The 19,205-nt window shown below is 40.0% G+C and overlaps 1 protein-coding gene and 1 long non-coding RNA gene across 5 annotated transcripts; one reads left to right on the forward strand and one right to left on the reverse strand.

Moving 5' to 3' along the window:
- Positions 1-6,315: 6,315 nt before the first annotated feature.
- SRSF1 (serine and arginine rich splicing factor 1) lies at positions 6,316-12,957 on the reverse strand. 4 transcript variants are annotated; one of them, XR_016388966.1, is made up of 5 exons: positions 12,682-12,957; positions 12,080-12,264; positions 11,542-11,714; positions 9,379-11,342; positions 6,316-7,476 (listed from the first exon to the last, which is right to left on the reverse strand). XR_016388966.1 is itself a non-coding variant. In XM_022552758.3 (4 exons), the coding sequence occupies exons 1-4, from the start codon at positions 12,873-12,875 to the stop codon at positions 11,148-11,150; spliced, it is 747 nt and encodes a 248-aa protein (XP_022408466.1). In that variant the 5' UTR covers positions 12,876-12,957; the 3' UTR covers positions 9,218-11,147. The 4 variants fall into 4 exon arrangements, 1 of the variants encoding a protein (XP_022408466.1); XR_016388965.1 differs by having other exon boundaries at positions 6,316-7,565; XR_002641837.3 differs by lacking the exon at positions 6,316-7,476 and having other exon boundaries at positions 9,392-9,745; positions 10,662-11,342.
- Positions 12,040-19,028, forward strand: LOC111163766 (uncharacterized). The gene is made up of 3 exons (XR_016388967.1): positions 12,040-13,200; positions 13,496-13,556; positions 14,682-19,028. It is a non-coding gene; the product is annotated as an uncharacterized LOC111163766 (long non-coding RNA).
- The last annotated feature ends 177 nt before the right edge of the window (positions 19,029-19,205 follow it).

A 19,205-nucleotide genomic window follows, 5' to 3' on the forward strand; every position in this document is an offset into this window, starting at 1 on the left:
ACTAGAGGTAGGTTTGGGATTTGTTCCACAGTGACCTTAAAACTGCAGGAATTTTGGGATGGAAACTTACCCAGGGAAACAGGGAGGGGAGAGGGAAAAGGGCACCCCCAAGTCCAAGAGCTCCAATCAGTAAAGTTTAATTTAGTCTCTCCTGGTGGCTCTAAGAGCCCTGGTAAACACCTGGTCCTAGAGACATTGCACGGATGATACCTAAAGAGAATCAGCAGATACAGACCAAATTCAGGCTGTGCTAATTCCAACCCAGAATGACATACTCAAGGTTTTGAAAGGCCAGCCGGGACGCCCCAGGGACTAACTTCCTAGTTCATAATGGATTCTAATCAATTTGAAGACAAAACAAAGACCTCCTAATGTGGATTCTCTCCTTAGAAAAATGGCTCATGAGTAGGACTATGCCATAACTATTATCCTATTTCGGTAAACAAATATTTATCAAGCATCTATTAAACGCCAGGAACTGTACCAGTCAGTTACTGGAATACTTTTAAAGAATATCCTCCAGTAGAAAAATCAAAACTTGAAAAAAATAATTATAGAACAGTTAGATGTTTATACAAAGTGCTTATAAGATCACTGGGAAGGAAAATTTTAAAGGGGCTACTTGCTCTTATACTAAATGAGACTGCACCTCATTGGTTCTCAGGTAAGTGATAGCTTTGATACTGAAGATTGTCATCTAAGGTTGCTGAATATCAAAACTAATGATTAAGAGGCTGTATGCTCAGGGCTAAGTATAATCCAGACTGTTACTGCAAACTGGAAAGTGGGAAGTAACCATGCATTGGCTTTTAAAACTGGTAAAGTAATTCAGTCCAGTTTTGTGTATTGGATCTATTTTGCTAATACAAATTTGTGTAAGTGTATACTCAGCTAACAAAACAAATGCATGTTTATAAACATTTACCCATTCTCAGAACCTTTTTTATGCTACTGTCTGTGGGGCTGCTGCCTAGTAAGAGTGACTGACCAGGCTCTGGCCGCTGTCTGACCTGCTATCCTTCTGTGGGGCCAACCTGACCAGAGGGGGTCAAAAGCTTCTCTGATGCTAGCTGTGCACTGCACACTGGAAAGACCCACTTTCTTGCTGCTGGGCTCTGGGCCACGGCCACTCTGACAAGATTAACACCAGCTTTGAAACAGTCCCCATCAACTCGATTAAGAACATGGATCAAAGACAGCACCATGGGACACCCTGGTGGCATCAGGTGGACATTACAGGTGGTGATCACTTGGGTCAAAGACTTACCTTCCCCCCCAACAACCTCCCCACTGGAAAAAGGCTGTCCTTAAAAAAAAAAAAAAAAAAGCTATGTAGTAATAAAATAAACAGGAACTTGTCGCTAGAAAACATAGATTCAATTTCTGGGCCTGTCACTTTAACATCTCTGAGCCTATATCCTCAAACCCCAAAATAAGGCTAATAACATTTGAGAATTAAAAGGAGTCAAAGCACTTCATAAAACAACTACTTCCATTAAGAATGATGAAGTATTTGTCCTATGTCCTTGCATTTTTCCCTCCAAATTTTCCATTAAGAAGGTAGAAAGGGCATGAACCCTTTAAGTCACTACTTTGGAAATAAGCCCAATCTGATTGGAGGACCACACTGCATATCAGATCTAAGCTATGCAGTCCACCTGCCAAGGAGTTCATGAACATACTTATTTATCCATAAACATTTATTAAGGTGTGTATGTACTAACATACTATCTTGGAAAAAGTGTCAAAAAGTTATTAACATAGTCTTCGCTAAGAGTTTACCATGTAGCTGGGGGAAATAAAACATACATGAGACAACCAGACAACTTAATGGCAACATGCAAGTGTATGCATTATGTGACACTAAGTATGTTGAAGAAAAGCAAAGGAAAAATACAGTGCAGTTAGTCCAAGAATGCTTTGGCTTTAGCTGATCATGAAGGGGTGGAAGAATATTTAATGGCACAAGGAATGTGGGTGCTTGTAAGACTTGTGGGTGTCTGCTAAATGTTTGCTGAGTCTCTTGGCTTTGAGAGAACTGCTTATGCTAGCTGATCCTCTATCAGCCTAAAGACCAGGGTCAGGGTCCTGCAGTAATGTTAAGATTCCCAAACCAAGGAAATACTATCCAGTTTTTCCACTCTGTACGTGAATGCCTCTATAGATAACTACTAATAAAAAAGAACCAAAATAATTCAATCCCAACGAGAAATCTGTAGAAGTTCTCACTGATACAGGACCACTAAATTCAGAGAGAATTTAAGGCTTCTTTAAGAATCACGCTTAAGCAAGAAAGATGGAAAAAGGAGACCCAGGAGAAAGCAGCAAGAGAGGGAACTCCTCTGCTCTTTTAGGAGACAATGGCATCAATTCTTGAGATCTGTACTGAAAAGTGTGGCACATCTTGCAACAGAACAACTTTCTTTTTGACTTTGCAAGAATGATTGTGGGGGTAACATTTACTTTTCCAATTATACTTGGCTTAGGCTTGCATTTAAGTTACAGTTGACCCTTGAACACAGGCTTGAACTGCACAGGTCCACTTATACGTGTTTTTTTCAGTACATATTACAATACTACACAACCCGCGGTTGTTTGAATCTACAGATGCGTAACTGCACATACAGAGGGCTGACTAGTTATTTGGAAATCTTACACTGCGTGGAGGGTCACCCCTGACCCTGGCATTAAGGGTCAACAGTAATTTGCATTTCCTAGCTTCATATCTGAGGAATTATTTGATGCAATGTTAGGATTATTACTTTCTCCAGTAATCTACCCAGTTAACCAACAGTTCGTAAAATAGGTTTCTATAGCACTTTGCTTTTAAGGAGTACTAAGTTCTTCCTCTTGTCAATCAACGTTTATTAAACTTGGCCAAATGGAGGTGGGAGACAAATCCAAATAGCATTTTGAAGAACCCTATCTGGCAAGTAAACATTTGGCTCACTGGGAAATACAAACACGGCAAAAATTCCACTGGGTAGAAAAAATTAACACAAAAATTTCAACAGTAATAAGATAAAATTGGGAGGAGACTAAATGCATCACAGAGAAGAGAGCTATTATATGGGTTTAGAAGCTTGCTTTTTATAGTTTCAGAAATTAAATTTAACTTGATAGTGATAAGGATTTGAAGCTGCAGGGTGAGTGCTAATAAGAGGGAAGGAGAAAAGTCTGAAAACATAAAATACAGAAGTAAAAACAAGCATGGTCAGTAAAATATTTACCAGATCAGCCAGAGCAGGGGAAGATGTGATTGCAAACGGTGCTAAATTGTAGACTATAACCCATTGTTTCATACTAGGGAGTGACAGTTTTAGGAAGATCAGATTTGATGGCCAGGATGGAGACGGGTCGTCAAAACCAGTTAACTAGTTTTTCATTACTTTAGTAATGAATTTGGGTGCACAGACAAGGATGCCAGTATGGCAAATGAAGATGGGACACAAATCCAAACAGCATTTTGAATAACTCTATCTGGTAAGTAAACAGAATCTCTATCTAGCTCAAGTCATAGATACAATGGTACTGTGGCTAATAACTGGTTATATTAAGTCGCAGCACTTGACTCTCACCTTGCTGCATGTTTACTACCTAGTTTTAGAGGACAAATGAGTCATTTAAGATTTTTTTTGTAGTGTGCTTGCTGTACTGCTGTACTGCTAACCAACATTTTACATTCTAACCAACATTTTACATTCCTAGTCTTATGCTGCGGACGTCACTCTTATTTCAAGTTAAGAAAAAGTCTCCAAAAATTGTTAGAAACATACCAGGAGGTAAAAGGATGGAAAATGTCTTAATGTTACTTAGGTTTTTCTATAAGTATCAACTGAATAAGGATTTATTTCCAACTTGGAAACAAGAAACTGGGACTCTATTAACTGGTTACTTATTCAAGATACTCAGAAAGGGAAGTAAAGTAATGTGAATCTCTAGGTTTCTCTTCAAATGCAATTGAACTGAGTGCCTCCTCGGTGCACAGCATTGTGCTATGTACCTGGGAAGAAAGGGGATGAGGTTATGACCTGTTAGAAAGGAGATATATATAAACAACTCACTGATAAAGGCAGATTGGCTTAAGCTTTAAGATACAGTCCTGGGTTATAGAGTATATCAGGGGGAAGGCTAGAGATCAGACTAAAAGGTAGGCCAGGGGCCAGGTTACCAATGGCCTCAGATTCAGTCCAGGACTTCCAAGTCCTATTTAAAGGCGGTAGGTTGTCTTTTGTTCAACTGATGTAGCAGTCCATTCCTAAGGATTAAACCTTAATAAACAACCTGAAAGCTTATCCCAAACTTACAAAGGCTCTCCTAATACCCAGCACTTCAGGGTACAATTCTGCCATGCCATCTGGCACTTAAAACAATCTCCAAATTTAGTCTTTTTATTTTATAAAGAGAATTCTAGATTTTCATTTGAGCAATTTAGGATTTATGGTCTCTCTTCACAAGTTAAATTAGGAAGATATCAGAGCTAAGATTTTTAGAATTAAGGAAAGGCATAATCTAGTGCACTTTTAGTTCTCTCAATCCAATTTGCAGCAAGGCTGCTAGTCGGCAACTACCTTCTGTAGCCTCATTTGCTACATAAAATGTGAGTTTAGCAGGCAAAGTAATCTCCACTTTGTAAACCTGATTCTATTTTCTCTTCTAAAATACCTTTATTTGTCCTCTTTTAGTGTCTTATTCTTCAAAGTAGACAAGTTCCTAACATTTGTGTTTTAAGGCAAGTGCTCCCATATTGGTGTTGGCTAAATTGGATCAAGTGGGCCAAAATACTTTAATACAATATTCTTAGTGACAATAAACAGGAAGCCTGTGTCCTTTACATTTTTGCAATGTAAAGTTGAAGGGGGGGTGGTGGGAATGACAAGTGCTGAAGTGTTAGTTCCTAATAATTTTGGCTTTCTTAAAATAAAATGGCATTAAATAAACATGTCAAGAGAAGTCTGTACTGACTTTCTGATCACAAGATACTCTGCCTACTGAAACAAGGCCTGCAGAACAGAAAAATAAGGCTAACCAACCTGATGAATAAACAGGGTTTTAAGGCACACTAACAATCATTGGAAGTCTCAGTAATGCCAAGAAATAAAGATTAATTTCACTCCCCAAGGTGTTTCACACCATAAAAACAAATGATAAAGGCTTCTGAAAGTATACTGCATTTTTACATTATATGACCAATTTTTGAGCTAGATTTGGGGGGGGAGGCACACACACATCTACTCCTGTACCCAGTTCTTACACTCTGGCCTTACTATTCCATACCTGGAGATATACAAGGTAGGCAGAAAAACTAGCAGATTCACATCGTTTGCATTTTCTCCTAAGTCCCAGAACCCAGTTTTCTGATTTACAGATTTACTCATCAAGTACTATTCAAAACCTAAATGAAAAGGGAAAGAATTCTGCCCAACAGATGGGGAGGCAAAGGTAAAGTTTCAGGAAAAAAACTTAGACCAAAAAACCCTAACTTTGGAGCTGATATAGAGGATTAATATAGTTTCCACCTTGCTGTATGGATTCTTTACCCTAGGGTATTTCCTGGTTGATTTTGTATCATAGCTCCCCCTAGTGGCTAAGTGAATTTCCCTAGCATTTACTCAAATAGGGAGTGGAATAGGCCATTGTAAAAAAACCCCCACAAAAACCGGAACTCATTAGGCATTTGACATCCCTACAAAATTAATGTTTGTTCAAAGTATACTTGGTGAGGATGAATAAGGCATTCTAGAAAAGCTCTCAGTTTCTACTATCTTCACATTGGTAATTCTATTAATAATTGTAAAAGGAGTTAAAGATACTTTAACCTGATGGTTGAATGTTAGAACTTTTTCTAAGAGATGAAGATGAAACACCCAGGATCTACTTAACTGTAAATGTTTGTTCTGTTTCATTTGTGTTTTGCATACCTACCTAACCGGGAACGTCCTTATGCAAAGGTATGCTTGATTTTTCTCTCCCATAACCCAGTGAGGCATCTATTTTGAAATGTTTATTATGAGGTTACTTCTGCCTAAATTAACTTGAATTTGACAGAGACTACAGAAGCACCAAGCGACTTTTGTAATAAAAAAAAAATCCTTCTCTCCTTCCATCTCTACAAAATCACAACCACATTCAAGGTTGTCGGGTATAGCTTTCAAAGTTAGCAAGAAGCACCGCCCCCTACCCTCCAAGTTCTCAACCACAAGAATAAGCTGGTTGAAGTATACCGTTAACTTCTTGGATCTATATTTAAAGCAAAAGTTTTTGCCAGGATTACTATTTATTCAATAGACAATCACGAGAGACACAATGAACAGATGTTTCCTTATAATCTCTTTACTTCATGCCAATCCCACCTTTTCCTATAGGATCATATTGATCAATGTTCCTGTAAAAAAAAAAAAAAAAAGTACTAGAAAAAATTACCCCCAAATAGAGTATTCCACCATATAGGATGGGATGGCAGGATATTTCCTTCAATGGAGTACAACTGATGAGAATCCACCATAGCAACAGAACATAAAGAAATGTGAGTCATACCTTTTCTTGTGGCTGCTTCAGTCTAAAAAGACGGGGAACTTATAGCTCAATCAATAAAGGATCCACAGTAACCGGTTTGTTTTCATTCACATGCTCAAAACTACACAGAAGCTTTCGCTCTGTGTATCCTGTAACAGTTCTACAATCCCTTATCCGGAACTCTGGGGCAGATGTATTTGAAATTCAGAGCTTTTTGCACTTTATAAAGTGCATATATATACCATATATCATATATAGACCCTTTATCACGTAACACTCTCAGCAAAACCTATGGCAACTGACACATCAATATTTCTGCCGGAAGACAATTCAGTCACAGTTAAGTGCAAAACAAAGGCATCGATTTTGGTCACATTTTATATTCAATTTGCTCCACAACAAAGAACTTTGTTTTTGGAGTTTTGGGATAAGAGATCGTGAACCTGTTTTCTGCCTTTGCATTCTTCATACCATGACAGAAATAAGCTAAACCAAAGGATGGTTATAACAGAACTTCAGTCTAATGGAGTTTCTTTCCTTTTAATACTATTTATGGTAAATACAGACATATAACTTATTTTGTTTGCAATTTCATCACAACTTCATGTACAAAGTAAGCAAAAACGCACACAAGAAATTCATCTTCACAGAAACTTGAAAAAAAGAACACCAGCCCTAATGAGCAAATATATTTCAAAGACAAAACTGAGAAAGTTAAAATTCTAGAATCATATGGAACTTAAGCACTATGCGTGGATACACGAATAATGGAATATATTATTAAACTATAAAATTTAGGGGAAAAAACATTTTAAATGCGGGAAATCTGTCCATATTCCAAAGAGTATCTTTTTTAAATTAATAAAATTCAGATCCCAAACAATTAGGAATCAGAAAATGGGTTTCTTACCTTTTGTTTCCAGAAGGATGTGGGCTGAACAGCAAGGTGGGTTACTCAATCTGACGTTATGAAAAATAATTGCTTCTTAGAGACTTAAGTTTTTCCTTGGTTAGAAAATAATAAACTAATTATAGGCTCCCTACAATATCTAAGGGGACATAAATAGGGAGAAAAGGGGAAAATCCAAGACAGCTTTTTTAGTTCCAAAAGGGTGTGACTTTCTTCTAATAGCTGCTAAACTAGGTAGAGATTTAAGGCCCATTTCCTAAGACTGAAAAACAGCAAGTCTGCCTCTCCCCTTACAGCATTTAGCTGTCTGGTCTTACTGAACTGGAAAACCTGCATCCTTCTACCTTTCACACAGTTAAGTCCTCTCTAATCTTAAATAGCCTATATACTAGGGAAGTAATATTTTCTACCTCACTTCAGTCAGGGGTTGGAACTACTTGTAGCAGAGCACATCTTTCAGCGTAGCTTAAATGCAATTTAAGTGATGGCAACTTAACTTTGCCAACTTTGAGCGATGACAATTTTCATTTTGGTCCTGTTTCCAAAATATTCAATGAACACAAATGAACCCAGGCTTGCTTAAGTCTAGCTCATGTTAATCTTTCCAAAATTAGTCATTAAAAAATACCAATTGTATATTCTACAGATGAAACAGAACTTGTTTTACGTGCCTGTCTGCTCTTGAACAGTTGTTTTGAATTCTCACATAACTAGAGTTACTCCCTTAATGAATCTATACCAAGTGTTTTGCTTCCTTAAAATGGAATCCTAATTTTGAACTTCCTCCTGACATTGCAAAATCCCTCCTCTTCCTCCTGACATTCCATAAGGTTCACTTAAATGTACTCGTTGGGTGACCTTATGCAAATCCCTTTGGGCCCATTTTCTCTACTACCAAGATTTCTAGTGTTTCCTAGGTTTGAAATTACGTCAACTGAATAGCAATCTTAAATTCTGCTTCCAAGTATAATTAACACCCAAGGGAAATGTTATGACTTAGCTACCTTTTGGGTGTAGAAAAAGAATGGTTTGATGGTTGTGACTAGCTATCAGGAAATCAGAAGATTAGGAATTCTAGGTAAAAACCCCTCCCCAACTCTAAATTGAAAACTTAGCACCAAGGGGCTATCAGGTAAAGATACAAAAACCAGTAGACTACAAGATGTAATCACTGCTTTGGTATGTCTGGATACAGAATAACTTTATGGTTGAGAAGATTTCCAAGGCAAAATTCTAAAGAATGCCCAGCTTTTTATTAGCAATGATTTACTCAAATAAGCAGTTAATCTTCTAGTGTGCTATTCACACTTCGAACAGAAAATGTAATTTACGTTAAGAATCCTAATCTGTGAATTTAAAACTTACCAATTTTTTAGATGAGTTTAGTTTTATTGAGAAACTCAAAGGCTAACACCAACATTAATTTACTAGTCCTCACCCAATTTTGCACAAAACCCTATGCTGTCTAGATGATCACCCAAAATAAGCAGCATCTATAAGCTTTTCAACATTTTAAAATCAAAGCTCTGAAACTTATCCTTCAAAGACTAGATCACCCCCTCACTTACCATATTACATACACAATTGCCTTATTCTCATTTTTTATCTTCCCCTGAAGACTTTTTACAACAATTAACAGATGGCTAATAGCATTTATTAGAAAAGTCCTTTCAAGAACCTTTAATTTACTAACACATAAACACAAGAATCGGAATCTTATCAATTTAAAGTATTAACTGAGACTAGTCAACCAGTAAAAATTCTTACAAGAGGAAAAAGGACAACCATGCATAGTTTTTTTAAAAAAATGTTTATTTTTTCAAAGAAAAACGGCAATAGCCAATTGGAAACCTACTTAGTCTTCAACTCCAATTTTGTTTTCTTTAAATTTAGAAGTGACTTACTGTTTTACTATTTTAAACAAACCCCCCCTTTCCCCTTTAAATGTTTACCATCTACTCGTGCTGAATCCTTCCAAGGAGATTGCTCCAGCGTATATCTCCAGGTCCTCGCTTTGCTCCTTTTACCAAAAAATGCAAAACACAATTCCATCGTGCATCTTAAGGGCTCCAATCGTCAAAAATAGGAAAAAAAAAAAAAATCTTTGGAATAGCCAATTAAGTTGAATAAAAAAAAAAAAAAAAAAATCCACACGAATGCGGTTTGGTTGGGGCAGGAATCCACTCCTATGTTCCTGGTAATCTGATCCCGCTCCATGAATCCTTGTAATTCATCCTCCCTATCCTATCCACATTATGATTTGAATCCAATGATCCAGCTCCAAGGATTGGGATCCAGTGAGCCCTCTCCAATCCAAACCTTTATAACCAGCAAAACCAAAAAAGAGGAGGCAAAATGTTAGATACTGTAATCAAAAAAGGTTTCTGGGGAATGATGAGTTATGTCTGTCATCAGTTTAACAGATGTACATCAATAACTATCAAATTCCCCAAAACAAGTTTCTGAATGGTGTTCAGATAAATTTTAGAAACTTAATCATCATAGAGACTAATTGGAAGAAGCATTTTATATTTACAGTTCAACTGATAATGCCAACACTTGTTACTGTACAGCGTATTACAGGTTTTGTGGTTGCAAAAAGTCATGTAGTTGAGTTTACTGGTATTGCTACCCACCTAAGTCTAAACTAAATCTAATGCTCCCATCTGTAATTTAATTTGTAAATTAAAGTGTTTTAAACATATGAGTCAATTATGAATATTAGTTTAAAGGGGAAGGTGAGACTTAAAAGTATTCCCAACTAGATTATCTACACCAATACGTTGGAACTCTATATTTTGCTTTCATTTTGTCTTAAAAAAAAATGAAGTAGCAACGCTATATCAGTCACACAGAGGACATGCAGATTTAGCAGTATTGATATTATACTCTATCCGGTTGGAATTAAAGACACCCTGTACCCACATGTACACCAACAGCAGGTCACACATTAACAGTTGTAACTAAGCATTGTGACAAATTAGCCAGTTCTTCCCACATTAGTCCCTATTAAAACAAAAAAGGGTAGGGAGCAAAATAAATTGTTACAAAATGGGCAACGTAATTTTGCCACAATTGCCAAGGTTTAAAGAGCAAAGCAATTGTAGCTAAAGGTAACTGCATAAGATGTTTGCAAGTGTTTTAAGGTAGATGTACAATCATTTTAAACCCTTGCCTTTTAGTATAAGGTCAATACTGCCAATTTCATCTGTGACAATAGCACTTGGAGTCATACCATTGCCTCCATTATTGATCTGATCCTCCTCAATCCTCCTTTTGACAATCCTAAAATGATTGAAATGTGCTCCACAATCCTTAATCCAAAGCATTCTTAATCCATCTCTTCAGATATGTCTACAGAAAGACACATGAAAAGCAAGATAAACATAAGAACTTCCCCAGGTAAGATAACCACAAACACCCCCAACAACCCAGTTCACACAAACCAGAGCAGAATAGACATTTACATAATATCACAGTCTGAAGAGCATGGAGAGTTAACTAAATTTAAACAATCCTGTCTATGACATCACTTAAAATACAATTTATCAGACATGAGGGGAATGTAGATGTTAGGAGCAAGGGGATATTACACAAGAATGCAATTCAACACTTTAGCCCATTCTGAACAAAACAGTTTGAATTAAAAAATGAAAAGATTGTACTGAATAAAGGAAAACTGTATACAACATGGGTTCTACAAAAAGTGTCACCAATCATCTTATGTACGAGAGCGAGATCTGCTATGACGGGGAGAATAGCGTGGTGATCCTCTGCTTCTCCTTGGGGAATAACTGCGACTCCTGCTGTTGCTTCTGCTACGGCTTCTGCTACGACTACGGCTTCGAGATCGAGATCTTCCATAACTTGGACTTCTGGGCCCATCAACTTTAACCCGGATGTAGGCAGTTTCTCCCTATTGAATAGACAGAACTTTCGATTGAAAGATCTAAGCTTTCACCTGTCTTCAGGCATGCTGAATTCAATGTAACTTAAACCAGAGGCACTTTACTGGGTTTACTCGGACACCCTTGCCTGAATCTTACCTTCAAATTCCACTGTTAAGACCACTGTATCCAATTCTGGCCAAAGAAAAGAATAAGTGTATAACCTACCTCATGAGATCTAAACTTAGTGTTATCCAGTTTTCGAACTGCATAGGTCATATCTTCTTTCCGTACAAACTCCACGACACCAGTGCCATCTCGGTAAACATCAGCATAACATACATCACCTGCTTCACGCATGTGATCCTTCAAATCCTGCCAGCTTCCACTTGGAGGCAGTCCTGAAAAAGTTATTTTTTTCAATACCAATTATCCTAAAGTTCACATTAAACTTAAAATTTACATTAGAACAAAGATTACTTTAAGATTAACAATTATTTTTAACATCCTAGGTTAAGGAGCTGTTAAGATTCTGGAATCAAGAGCCCAACATTATTTGCAAAGTAAGGATCTTCATATTCTAGGTACTGCAACCTAATTTGGCAAATCTCAAATACAGCAATCCCTGTTTACTAAATTCACCCACAGGACTAAAATAATTTAAGACCTGGCATGAAAACTTGCATTTGTCAAACTGGTCACGCAAGGAAAACTTTAAAATGGTTTCTGCCCCCTTTCATCAACTCGCACGGAACGGTCAACTCACCAGAGACAACCACTCTGTTTTCAGAACGCCTGGACGGGGGGCCATAGCGGCCTCGGGGAGCCCCGCCACCTCCACCCCCGCCGCCGCCTCGGCCTGTACCACGGCCGCTTCGAGGAAACTCCACCCGCAGACGGTATCCATCGTAATCATAGCCGTCGCGACCATACACCGCATCTTCCGCATCCCTGCGTGATCACAGAAGAGCAAAGGGGTAAGGAAAAGGACCGGGAGGGGCGGCTAACTCGGTCGGAGAGCTAGCGGCCCCCCGCACATGCGCACCTGGGGTGGAAGAGCCCACATGCGCTGCATAATAGGAATGGCCCCTCCCCCACCCAGAAGCACGCCAGGCTGCCGACCACTACGGCAGCCCTCGGCGCCTCAGTTTCCCGCTCCGAGCCTGCGAGTCGGCTCTGGGGACGTCCGGAGGGCCCAGCCACAAGAGAAGCCTCGACGACTCGGCTCCTCACTCCACTCCTGCATGGGCGATTCGTCTTGCTCCCAACCTCAGAGCCCACCTCCCCATTCTCTATGTGAAGGCCTTGGAGCCTTCCCCAACTACTCCAACCTATTTCCTCAAAGCAGCAAGACCCTGACCGCCTCACCGCGGGTCCTCGAACTCAACGAAGGCGAAGGGCGGTCCTCCGCGGCGGTTCTTCAGATCGATGTCGCGGATAGCACCGTATTTGTAGAACACGTCCTCAATGTCCTTGGTTCGGATGTCTGGAGGTAAGTTCCCCACGTAGATGCGGCAGTCGTTGTTCCCTGCCGGCCCACGAATCACACCACCTCCCGACATGGCGGCGACGAAAGGCGCGGACTCGAGAACAGGTCTTCCCACCAAGCCTAGCGAACAGCAGAGCGAGCCCACAGCTACCCCACGTCTCCCGCGGCCCCTCCAAAATGGCGCCTTTATCAGCTCGGCGCACGGATATGGGGGGGAGGGAGGAAGAGAAGCGGGAGGAAGCAGCTATTCGATCTCACTACGCACGCGCAGAAGCGTAACGGGTGCTGCGAAAGGGACGCTGGCGCACGCGCGACGTCACCCTCCGCGCGAAGGGAAAAGAAGTTCCCGCGTTCCCGATTTTGTGGAGAGGTTCGCGAATGAAGTGACCGGCTGAGTGGTAAAGATTAGATACAGAGCCCTCATAAAAGGGGTTATTAATCTCTGTCGAGTCCTAAAGAATAATCAGTTTCCCCAGGAATGGGTCTCTTAAAGCAACGGCGCCCTGAAAGGATTTGGTGAAACCTAGCCGAGAGCTTTGTCCCACCATGCTCTGCGGTGTTAACGGCCTTTGGCGGGAAAGACTCACGGGGGCGGAGTCTAAGGGGGCGGGACCGGGCGGTTGCTCCGGAAACGGGGGCGTCCTAGGAGAGTGCGCCTAGTTCAGGAGTTGCGTTGTCTGTGATTCAATGCAGAGCCAAGCCGTGACTTTGTCTTTCCGCCCCATCTCCTGCGAACTGGCCGTGGGCTGCTTACGTAAGTGTCTCATGGAGGGGAACCCAGCTTAGATTCCCTAGTAAATAGACTAAAGTACCGTTCCACCTTTGGTTCAGAACCGAGCTTTGTATATAGCTCAGTTAAACGCTCCTTGTGCTAGTGGCGGTGATTCGTGCTCTGACCAGTCATTGGTGGTACCTGCCACCCAGGACCCAGACCTCTGCTTCTCTCTTCAACAGCCTATCGCTAGGCCCAACGCAGCGGAAAGGTCCAGTGAAGGTTGCAGAATGAATTGTGCCTGTTATTTCTCCAGCTGCTTTCAAAGAATGAGAAAAAGCGCTCCTGCCTCTGTGTATTGCAGAATCCTGAAGTTCCTTCCTTTTTTTGAAGTCATTACCAGGCCTCTCAAGTAATATGAATGAGCACAATGAATGTGTATTACTGTGACCACTGGAGACCACAGTTGCTGCTCAGGACTGATCCTGGTAGCATGCTGGTCCAGGGAGATAAGAACTTTTAACATTTTTTCCTCAGTGACATCTGAAATCTAGATTTTTATATGAAATGCTGGGGTTTTTAAATATTAGTGATGAATTCAAATTAAAAAAAACAACAACAACCCTGCAGTTATCAATATGCTAAAACAGATCTGTACCCTAAGTGTAAGGATGATTTTTTTCATATTATGTATTTATTTGCAACTCCCTCTCCCCAGGGATGTGAGGCAGTTTACAGAGATACCATAAAACATTACTAAAACTGGATGGAGAAATCATGGGGAAAATAAGGGAGGAGGATGAAAATGAAGGCATCGATAAGATGAGTACACAAAATGCCTGCAGTAATAATTTGGTGAGCTCCTAGAGATGGACTGCAAATTTGCCTGTGGCTATCCCGGAAGTCACAGTAAAGAAAGGAACACAGTATGTTCAAAATCCAAAGCGCCTTTGAAATTTAAAAAAATAGATTGTTTAGCAGAAGGGCATGTTTTCAGTTCTGAAAGTTGACTGAATGTATTTTACAAATGTTTTTAGTAATCCCAAAATACAAATTTAATTTGCTCCTCAACAGATCCATAGAGGATCTTTGGTAGTCCTTGAAATCTCTTTGGTGGTTTCCAAAATTATGAGTATATGTGCATGTACTTTTTTGTCTGTCCTTTAGCTCAGGAGTCCCCAACCCCTGCGCTGAGGACCGATACTGTTCGTGACCAGGCCGCACAGCAGGAGATGAACGGCAGGCGAGTGAGCAAAGCTTCATCTGCCGCTTCCCACCGCTCCCCGTTGCTCGCATTACGGCCTGAACCTTCCCACCCGACCCCCCATCCGCGGAAAAATTGTCTTCCACGAAACTGGTCCCTGGTGCCAAAAAGGTTGGGGACCGCTGCTTTAGCTCATCCTTCAATGACATATTTTTAAACTGAGCTTTCAGTTTAAAGAGAGAAGACCCTGGGAATTTCCTGGAGGTCCAGTGGTTAGGACTTCTTCCTTCCACTGCAGGGAGCATGGGTTCCATCATTCCATCCCTGGTCAGGGAATCCCACATGCGCAGTGCGGCCAAAAGAAAAAAAAAGAGAAGACCCTGATAATTTTTCAGTGAGAAGCTGACCAAAAGGGATACTATTTCAACAGATTTATTCAGTTTCTAGCACTATCCTACTTGGTTAGCAGCAGAAGAGATGAGAGTTTTTAAAGAATTCCAGGCACATCATGTATTGGTTCTTACATTCACTATTTATTTACTGAGCACATTTTCTATCTAATTTTATCCATCCATTTATGATTATTCAGATTCATCTTCAGTTGATTAATGTTAAGTCAGTAATAACTGAAGTGATTTAAACATAGGTGCTTTTGATTTCAAGGCATTTTCATTCCAGAAAAATAAGAAAACCATGAATTTGCTTTGATTTATTCTTGTCCAATTTAATGCAGTCATTTCTGATTCTGTTCAGTTCAGAAGAATACAGGGTAAAATTTAATAGAGAGTGAATAGGACATTCTTGTTTCTCTCTTGGCCTATTTTACCGTGTTTGAATGTAACCAAATTGTAGGTTCTGGGGTCTCTTGTAACCGAAAGTGGGGTTTGGCTGCTCGCTGCTCAGAAACCAATAAAGGCCAGGTTGGTGGAAAGGAATGTTTGCTTTATTTTGGATGCCAGTGACTGTGGGGGAGGGTAGATGCCTGTCCAAAAGGCCGACTCCCCCCACCCCTCCGCCCCCGACAATTTGGGCAAGAGCTTTTATAGACAGAGGGAGGGGGCTACATGCAGAAATAATACAGTCAGCTCTGACAGTCATCTTGACATTGGTCATCAGTGGTCTTACCAGTGTCATCTTGATTGTTTTAGGTACAGTTAATCTTCAGTTCCAGGTTCGGTTTGTTTGCATTCCTTTGAGGCCAGTTTTCGGAATTGTGGAAGCTTATGTCATGGCTACAGCCTGGTCATCATGTAGTTAACTTCTTCCACCTGGTGGGGGCTTCAGTGTCTATAAGACAGCTCACAGGATGTGGCTCAGAATATTGCCTATAGCCCTTAAGGAGGAACTAAAGGTCCTTGACTATGCTTAATGACTAAACTATTATTATTTGGTCTCCTCTGTTTTCTTTGTTTCTGCATTTTCTCACTTCTGTGATTAAACTTATCCTTTGGCTAAAGTTTTTCCACAGACAAAAGGCAGGCTGGGACTTCCTTGGTGGTGCAGTGGTTAAGAATCTGCCTGCCAATGCAGGGGACACGGGTTTGAGCCCAGGTCCGGGAAGGTCCCACATGCCGCGGAGCAACTAAGTCCGTGCGTGACAACTACTGAGCCTGTGCTCTAGAGCCCGTGACCCACAACTACTGAGCCCACGTGCCACAACTACTGAAGTCCGCGCGCCTATAGCCTGTGCTCTGCAGCAGGAGAAGCCACCGCAATGAGAAACCTGTGCACCACAATGAAGAGTAGCCCCGCTCGCCGCAAGTAGAGAAAGCCCGCACACAGCAACGAAGACCCAAGGCAGCCAATAAATAAATAAATAAATATTTTTTTAAAAGGCAGGCTAAGGACATGGGTGCGGGAGGGGCATAGGCTCCTGGTCTATTTCACTATGACAAGGTCAGGGTGTAGCAAGAAAAGTCTGGGTGGCTGTTTATCAAGGTCTCCTTGGGTGACATTAGCTTGGAAATTATTACATTTAAGGGTATGATCTTATACTATCAGTGTCCCAGAGTAGATTGGCATGTTTTAGTACACAAGAGTGAAAAACAAGAAAGCGAATAAACCAAACCATTTGTTCATTTGTTGGGGGGTGAAGCAGATTCATTTTTGATAACCGTGATGTTCAAATTGTACACACCAAGAAAACCTTTTGTCAGGTCTGGAAAGCAAATCAGACAGTTTCTTAGTAAATAAGGAATCAAAACAAAATGAGGTGAATCGCTTTGAGAGATTTCTCATTCAGATCCTGGTGAAACCTGATAAATGATCCCTGCCCCACAGCAGAGTGTACCTCTTCAAAGACAGGAAGATTCATACCCTCTGGACTTTGCATCTCTGTTCCCCGAATAGTGCTGGGTAAAGATTGGCAATTCTCTTTCTGTAGGCTAATCTTCATGCAAACTTTTCTCTGAACAGTGTACTATACAATTAATTAGATCTTTGCTGACCAGATTACAGCCACTTCGTTTTGCCTCCTGAGATGACCTCCTCATCTTAATTAGGGCTTTAGAGTGTTTCTAAACTCCTCAGTTACACAGTCACAGACAGTTTTATGGATTGCCCTCACAACTCATTAAGTATGGATTTTACCAGTTTAATTCTTAGAAGCTGCCTATTTCAATACTGTTGCTGTGTATGTAAAGTTACTTCCGCAAAAAGAAACTTTAAATGCTTTCGATTCAATCCAGTAAGTATAAACTAGCGTAAGCACTATACTGTACCCTGGAAATAATTACTTCGGGAAAAAAGGAAATTCAAAGAGTTAGTTACCGTAAGGGTTGAAGTCACAAGACTCAGTTTTTCAGTGATTTTCCTAACACTTAAATCTACCTGTGGTGATGGTTACACAAATCTGTAAATATACCAAAAACCATTGAATTGTACAAGTAAAGCAAGTGAATTGTATGGTATGTAAATTATAACTCAATAAAAATTTTTTTAAATGACTGGGGAAAAAAATATCTCCAAAATCAGCAAAATCACTCTCCAGTACCGTTCCTCTAAAGGTGTTATTAAGGCTTGGAGGTGTTCTAGAGTAACTTGCACCGAAATATGCCTTCCCTGATCTGGAAATTCTGTTTTCAGTATTTGTGTATCAATCCTTACTGTCATTTCTGGGGATAACTGTTAGCTTTACTAGGTGAAGAGACACAAAGATTAGGAGTACTTAATTCCGCCGTGAATAGCAGTTACTTCCAGAAAGAGTTCACTTGCATAGGTCTCTATTCCCTTGTTCCACCTGTTTAGTGATTAGTATTCTCTGAAAAAGGAAGAAATATTAATAGTATATCTTTTTATTTCATTTATATTTGTCTCATCTTCCCTAGTAAACTAGGTTGAGGACAGAGTTTTGCTGTAATTCCCTTTATTACGAGTACATTTTCTGTTAAAATGAATATTATTGACTAGTTCCTGATTGCTCTTTGAAAATAATGGGACTTTAGATGAGCAGAATGTTGTTTCTATGGAAACTGTATCGTGTTTCTGTCAGTGGATAGACACAATGGGTACAAGGATTGTTTTTCATTTCACAGTGTAATAATGATAGCCACTTTTCAAGCCCAAGTAAATCATCTAATAATATAGTCTTGGTAATCTTATTTTAGGACTGGCCTCCCTCATTCTTTGATTCTTCTTGTTTTGTTTTTGGCTAATTCTGCCCATCTTTACTGTCCCATTACGGATAACAATAACATGATTTTGCCAGAAAACAGCTCTCAAAATGATCTATTACAAAGAGATATATTTCTTCCATGTCTCCCTCTTCCTATTAATATTATTACTCCCTCTCTCCCTCTTTTTTTTTTTTTTTTTTTTTTTTTTTTTTTTTTTTGCGGTACGCGGGCCTCTCACTGCTGTGGCCTCTCCCGTTGCGGAGCACAGGCTCCGGACGCGCAGGCTCAGCGGCCATGGCTCACGGGCCCAGCCGCTCCGCGGCATGTGGGATCTTCCCAGACCGGGGCACGAACCCGTGTCCCCTGCATCGGCAGGCGGACTCTCAACCACTGCGCCACCAGGGAAGCCCTCTCCCTCTTCTTGATTAATTTAAGTTCTTTCTCTTAAAAATTAAAACACCAAATCATATTGTACATTTCTTAATTGGAGTAAATGGCTGTTTAAAGAATTATAATAAAAATATGGCAGATATCCTTTATTTGCTAACAATGCTATCTTTTTTGGCAATTTTATCTTATACTATGAGCCCTATATAAGTGTTAGCTATTAGTAGTAGTAGTAGTAATGGTATTATATGTTAATGCGGCTGTCAAGTATGTTAGAAATAATTTCAATAAAAATTTTTTTATTTGAAATTTTGAGAGTATGACTTTTTTCCCCCTTTATTGTTTTAAAAGTTACATTAGCTGAAAACTCTCAGAATTACTTTTCTAAATTTGCTTGTGGAGTTGGGTAGTTGCAACATAGAATACATGGCCCACAAGCCTAAAATATCTGGCCCTTTACAGAAAAAGTTTGCCAACCTCTGGCCG

Source organism: Delphinapterus leucas, chromosome 19 (genome assembly GCF_059928025.1).
Source record: "Delphinapterus leucas isolate spDelLeu-1000000601 "Yukka" chromosome 19, BTC_Dleu_Yukka2, whole genome shotgun sequence".
NCBI lineage: Eukaryota > Metazoa > Chordata > Mammalia > Artiodactyla > Monodontidae > Delphinapterus > Delphinapterus leucas.